Source organism: Peromyscus leucopus, chromosome 6, assembly GCF_004664715.2.
Source record: "Peromyscus leucopus breed LL Stock chromosome 6, UCI_PerLeu_2.1, whole genome shotgun sequence".
NCBI lineage: Eukaryota > Metazoa > Chordata > Mammalia > Rodentia > Cricetidae > Peromyscus > Peromyscus leucopus.
The window spans coordinates 70,659,150-70,665,149 of record NC_051068.1 but is presented as its reverse complement, the minus strand read 5'-3'; the positions used below and the strand labels follow the sequence as shown (position 1 = coordinate 70,665,149).

At 49.9% G+C, this 6,000-nt stretch overlaps 3 protein-coding genes across 4 annotated transcripts; 1 reads left to right on the top strand and 2 right to left on the bottom strand.

Moving 5' to 3' along the window:
- Positions 1-1,017: 1,017 nt before the first annotated feature.
- LOC114682390 (histone H2B type 1-J) lies at positions 1,018-3,789 on the bottom strand. 2 transcript variants are annotated; one of them, XR_003733025.2, is made up of 2 exons: positions 1,876-2,077; positions 1,018-1,444 (listed from the first exon to the last, which is right to left on the bottom strand). XR_003733025.2 is itself a non-coding variant. In XM_028856256.1 (2 exons), the coding sequence occupies exon 1, from the start codon at positions 3,604-3,606 to the stop codon at positions 3,226-3,228; it is 381 nt and encodes a 126-aa protein (XP_028712089.1). In that variant the 5' UTR covers positions 3,607-3,789; the 3' UTR covers positions 1,018-1,444; positions 3,080-3,225. The 2 variants fall into 2 exon arrangements, 1 of the variants encoding a protein (XP_028712089.1); XM_028856256.1 differs by lacking the exon at positions 1,876-2,077 and adding an exon at positions 3,080-3,789.
- A 97-nt stretch (positions 3,790-3,886) lies between these two features.
- Positions 3,887-4,355, top strand: LOC114682389 (histone H2A type 2-C). Its single transcript, XM_028856254.2, has one exon. The coding sequence runs from the start codon at positions 3,942-3,944 to the stop codon at positions 4,329-4,331; it is 390 nt and encodes a 129-aa protein (XP_028712087.1). The 5' UTR covers positions 3,887-3,941; the 3' UTR covers positions 4,332-4,355.
- An 80-nt stretch (positions 4,356-4,435) lies between these two features.
- LOC114682388 (histone H2A type 2-B) lies at positions 4,436-4,959 on the bottom strand. Its single transcript, XM_028856253.2, has one exon. It carries the CDS (start codon positions 4,868-4,870, stop codon positions 4,478-4,480), a length of 393 nt encoding a protein of 130 aa, XP_028712086.1. The 5' UTR covers positions 4,871-4,959; the 3' UTR covers positions 4,436-4,477.
- Positions 4,960-6,000: the final 1,041 nt, after the last annotated feature.

Sequence of the window (6,000 nt, the reverse complement as noted above, 5' to 3'; positions counted from 1 at the left end):
TTGTAGCAATATTATCAACCTAAGGAAGACATCGAATGGGAGATGAGTCTAACGCAGGATTAATCTCACTGTATTAGTTTCTCCTCCAGGGTTAAAATACCAGATGCTATTACCACTTCCTCCTCATTTGTGTCTGCCACAGAGCATCAGGGAGCACTGGCTGGGGCTGGGGAGAGTCCCAGACAAGCCACTAAGCCTGTGCTGTGAAAGGATGTGAGCTGGTGAAACCCTCCCCCAAACGCCCCCACAGCCCCCTCCTCCTGCCGGGACAAGCTAAGCTGGCTGGAGCTATGGCCTCTGGGAGGGAGAGTCAGTTTCCCAATTCCATTCCCAAGGAAGCCACCACCCTTCTGGATTTCTATGCAGGGTGCATTCAGAGGGGGTCGGGGTGAGCTGAATGCAAAGCATGGATATTCCAACCCCCTCTTCCCAAACGCAGAGAAGGGGCCCAGATTTTCAGGGAGTAATCCTACTTTCTCACATCCTGTAAAACCAGACTGGAGACTTACCCTCTAACAGTGTGTGAGGAAAGGCAGCGCTGTACTTCTGTCCCCTGGCTATAAAAACGGGAGATAATAATGGGACCAACTTCATAAAGTCCTCTGTGAAAATAACACAAGCCAGTATGTCTAAAGGGCTTAGAACACTCCCTAGTACGTCCCAAGAGTCCTGCAGGTGCGGGCTCAAACGTCACCAGGGATTTTATTTCACACAGCTTGTTTGTAACACCATTTATTCATGGTCATGTTTCTCAATCACTAAGCATCAACAATGGCCTTGTCATAGGATATTTCAACCCCAATGCACCTTTGAGAAAGAAGTTTGGCTGGAGGCAGGTGTGTGTGCATATGTGAGCATGAGTGTGTGTGTGTGTGTGTGTGTTTTAATATATTGAGGGTTGAATCTAGGGCCTCAGTGCATTCTCTGCAAACCTTCCAAGTTACACCCCCAAGCCCTGACTAATGGCTCATAAGTACCTTTCAAACCAGAGGCATCCAGCTTCTCCACAGAGCCACAAATGGTTATATCTGCTCATTTTATTTTTTGAGAAAATGAATTGCACATGAAACAATCCAGCAAAGATTTGAGACTAATTGGTAACTTGATTAACAATAACTTGAAAATGTTCATTCAGTAAACAGGACTCACTCCATCTATAACAATGTCTGGAATTCATTTTGGATTCACAAAGCTCCTGTAAGCAACTCCAGAAACCCTCAGCCTAAAGCAGCATCAGGAAAGTGATCAGCCCATCAAGTGCCTTCACCAGCAAAATCAAGACTTTGAAGGAAAAAGTCAGTATGCTACACTCCACCAAAGAGAACCAAGGCAGCTGTCTTCAGCCAGGGAGACAAAAGTGGATAGTGTCGCGCACGGCCCTGGACCAGACACTTCGCTTCTGTTAACTCCACTGTTAACTCTGTGACCTATCTTGCAGAACCCTCTGAAAAGTAAACGAGAGGGACAATTATAAAGTGAAAATTCATCTCAGTAGGGAATAGAACAATTAGGAATGGAATGGGGGTGCTGCTGAGGTGAAAGGGTAGGAAGGGATGCTGCTGAGGTAAAAGAAGACTTTACCCAAAGCCCAATGCTCTCGATTTAATGAAAATCCAAGAGCTTACTCTAAATTGGAAAAACTAGGGAACCTACTATGTATGACCAGCTCCTGGTAAACACACACACACACACACACACACACACACACACACACACACAGAGAGAGCCTTAACACCTCTCGCTCTGCCTCAGTTATACTGAGGCAATTGTATCAATCCAGGTTCTCAAGGAACAGAACTTATAGAATGAAATATGTATGTGTTTTTCATAAATATATGGCTTACAAGCTGGGGTCCACAAACAATGGCTGCCTACCAACAGAAGGTCCATAAATCCCGTAGTTGTTGAGTCCACAACGGGGGATACCTCAGCTGGTCTTCAGTATCTGCCAGAATCCAGAAGTAGGCTCTAACACCAGTGAGGGAACAGACTTGCCATCCAGAGCAAGCTTCCTTCTTTCATGTCCTTTATCTAGGCTGCCAGCAGAAGGTGTGGCCAGATTAAAGGTGGATCTTCCCACCTCAAAAGATCCAGATTAAGAGTGCTTCTTCTCACTTCAAATTATTTCATTAAGAAAAAAAATCCCTCACCGGTCACTTTTTAGTTATTTCCAGATGTAGTCAAGTTGACAACCAACAAGAGCCATCGCATTAACTATAACTAAGGACAGATTTGGAGAAAGAATCCTCAAAACATTTCTGTTCCACTGTGTCTTCACATACATCAAACACACAAGCGTCCCCACCCCCCGGCCACGTAAGCAATTACAAAAGTAGTGATATAAAAATTAATTCAATAATAAGTACTTGAGCGTCTGGGGTGTGTCAGACATTTGTGGGCTCTGGAGGTATCAGAACATCAGACCAACTTCACCAGAGACAGCATAAACAAGAAAGCAAACAACTTCAGACGGTGGAGACACGGCAGGCAGGAAAAAGCTAACTCCTTGAGTGGGTTAATTAGAAAGACCGCTTCATGGGTCCAGAGCAAAAAATGAGCAATCTTTGCGGAAACCTGGCACCGCAGAGGTTAACGCAAAGTATTAAATGGGGGCGGGGGTGTGTGTAAAATTACAAGCCACGAACAGGGATTCTAAAGCCGGAGGGAGAACCCCAACAGACTTCTACCAAATCCGCAGCAACGCGGAACGTTCGTGATGGTAAATCTGTTAAAGCGAGGACACCGCCCTAAGTACAGGAAACCGCCCGTACCCAGGACACATAACTGGACCGAGCGGCTTCAGTTGTAGATGACTGGTACACAGCATTCGTGGACACAGGTTTAGGTGTGTCCTGGAGCCCTCTAACCGCCAAAGCAATCAAATCATCTCACTTTAGGTCCATAAATAAACCTCCCGAACACCACAGTCTAGAACACGGAAGAAACCCGCCCAGAGGCCGACCTCCATTACCCTAGTTTAAAACTCCAAGAAGCTAAACCGGGTGCTAGAAGATCTGCAACCAACTGCAAACCAGCTCAGGGAACCTCAAAACTACAAATGCTTAAAACTGAAGTGTACCTTTTCCAAGACCCTTAAAGTAACTTTGGGATAGGAACTGGAAACTAGTGCAAGTGGATAAAGCTCTTTCCTGATTTAAGCGGGTGGCTCTTGCAAGAGACTTTAGAGAGCAAAAGGGCCAGCGAGCGCCTCATCCAGGAGGGCTTCTACTTGGCGCTGGTGTACTTGGTGACGGCCTTGGTGCCCTCGGACACGGCGTGCTTGGCCAGCTCCCCGGGCAGCAGCAGGCGCACGGCTGTCTGGATCTCCCGCGACGTGATGGTCGAGCGCTTGTTGTAATGCGCCAGGCGGGAAGCCTCGCCCGCGATGCGCTCGAAGATGTCGTTCACGAAGGAGTTCATGATGCCCATGGCCTTGGACGAGATGCCCGTGTCGGGGTGCACCTGCTTCAGCACCTTGTACACGTAGATGGAGTAGCTCTCCTTGCGGCTGCGCTTGCGCTTCTTGCCGTCCTTCTTTTGCGCCTTGCTGACAGCCTTCTTGGAGCCCTTCTTGGGAGCCGGGGCAGTTTTAGCCGGCTCAGGCATGATTGTAAATAAACACAGGAAGGTTGCCTAGGAAGCGGGAAAACAAGCTGGAACCCGGATGACTTGAGCCTTTTATAACCACCTTATGTAAATTAGGCCTCAAAATACTTCGCATTCCCATTGGCCCATACACGAAACTTCCGTTTTCGGTACAAGCCTACCTTAACAAAGACTCTGAATTCCAGATTTCATTGGACTTCTCTGGGGCCAAATTACGACCAATGAAAAGCTGGCTCCTGACCCCACCCCTAGGAAAGCTTATAAAGGCCTTAAGCCGGTACACCCTAGTACTGTAGTAAAGTCTGCAAGAGTTGGTCTTTCTGTAGATTAAAGTCATGTCTGGTCGCGGTAAGCAAGGCGGCAAGGCCCGCGCCAAGGCCAAGTCGCGCTCGTCCCGCGCCGGCCTGCAGTTCCCGGTGGGGCGCGTGCACCGGCTGCTGCGCAAGGGCAACTACGCGGAGCGCGTGGGCGCCGGCGCGCCCGTGTACATGGCGGCCGTGCTGGAGTACCTGACGGCCGAGATCCTGGAGCTGGCGGGCAACGCGGCCCGCGACAACAAGAAGACGCGCATCATCCCGCGCCACCTGCAGCTGGCCATCCGCAACGACGAGGAGCTCAACAAGCTGCTGGGCAAAGTGACGATCGCGCAGGGCGGCGTCCTGCCCAACATCCAGGCGGTGCTGCTGCCCAAGAAGACCGAGAGCCACAAGGCCAAGAGCAAGTGAAACTGACGTCAACCCAAAACGGCTCTTTTTAGAGCCACCAAGTTTTCCTAAAAAGAGCTAATGCTCTAGTTTGTTGTTATCAGCCCTTCAGTTGACTCTTTGGTGGCTCTTAAAAGAGCCTTTATGGATGGAAAGGGAATATTAACTTATTTGTTCTTGCCGGGTTTGTGGCTCTCCGTTTTCTTTGGTAATAAGACAGCCTGGATGTTGGGCAGGACGCCGCCCTGGGCGATGGTGACACCTCCCAGCAGCTTGTTCAGCTCCTCATCGTTCCTCACAGCCAGCTGCAGGTGGCGCGGGATGATGCGCGTCTTCTTGTTGTCGCGGGCCGCGTTGCCCGCCAGCTCCAGGATCTCGGCCGTCAGGTACTCCAGCACGGCCGCCATGTACACGGGCGCGCCGGCGCCCACGCGCTCCGCGTAGTTGCCCTTGCGCAGCAGCCGGTGCACGCGCCCCACCGGGAACTGCAGGCCGGCGCGGGACGAGCGCGACTTGGCCTTGGCGCGGGCCTTGCCGCCTTGCTTTCCGCGACCAGACATGATGGCGGAATAGGCAATAACTGCTGCTTTTTCAAGCAAAGGATATGGAAAGGTGAAGCAATTTGGTGTAATTTATAAGATCTGTCGGGAGGGGTGAAGGAATAGTAGTTTGATTGGCTGAAAGCGGAGCTGCCTCAAACAGCCAATGGGAGGGCAGGAGCTAGACGCAATGGTTTACATCCTGCGGTACCGGAAATGACGGATTTCTTTTTTTTTTATTTTATTTACCAATCGATGAACGCCACATTAAAGCTCCCTATTTACACCCAAGGATTTTTAAAGGCAGAAGACTTTCGCGGAGCTGTTTATTTTAGTATGATAACTTAAGGGTTTTGTTTGCCCAGTTCAGAGCTGGAAAATCCAAAAAGAGCCTCCCTCCTCCTCCAAGAGCACAAAAGCGACAGCCACTCCCCTCAAGAGTATCGGATTTCCCCCTGAAGCTTTACATTATGCTTCAGGGCTAACCTTTCCTGTCTTTTATCGGCAGGCTCCGTAAGGGAACTAAAGAAGTCGCCTCCCTGACCTTAGCCTCGTCCGTGGCTCGCCCAATCCCCACCTCTTAGCTTCTCGGAATCGTTTGGCCGAGGATTGGATGCGAGTGCCATTCTCCTCTTTGACCTCTGGGAGGCGTCTGTCGCCACGTTTCTTGTTCCCCTAGCTTTCAACATGGCTCCCTCTTTGGGTCTTTTCTCCGATTTTCTTAACCCTGCTCCTGTTCTCTCCCTACTTCTAAATCCACGAGCTTAGCCGAACTGCCTTATCCATCCCCAGCTCTCAACTCCGGAAGGTTTACACGCATCCAGCTAATCCAGACTCGTTTCTCTATCCCGGACCGCTGTATCAACCAACGCCTACCAGATACTTAACTGTTTGTCTCCACAAGCACCTTACAGCATTTGAACGTGAGCTCCGCACTCCTTTGCCCGCTCCCAAGATTTGAGCCCACACACTTTCAGGTACCAAGATAGAATCTAATCTTGCCTTTGTCACAGCAGCGTAATGCTGTCATTTACTTCCTTAACATCAATCCGCCTTTTTCCAGTTCGTATTCTTCCCATAGGTTCCAGCGACAGCTCCCAATGGTTCGTTCCGTCTGCAGACCCTGGCTTGAACGATGGTCCCCTATCACC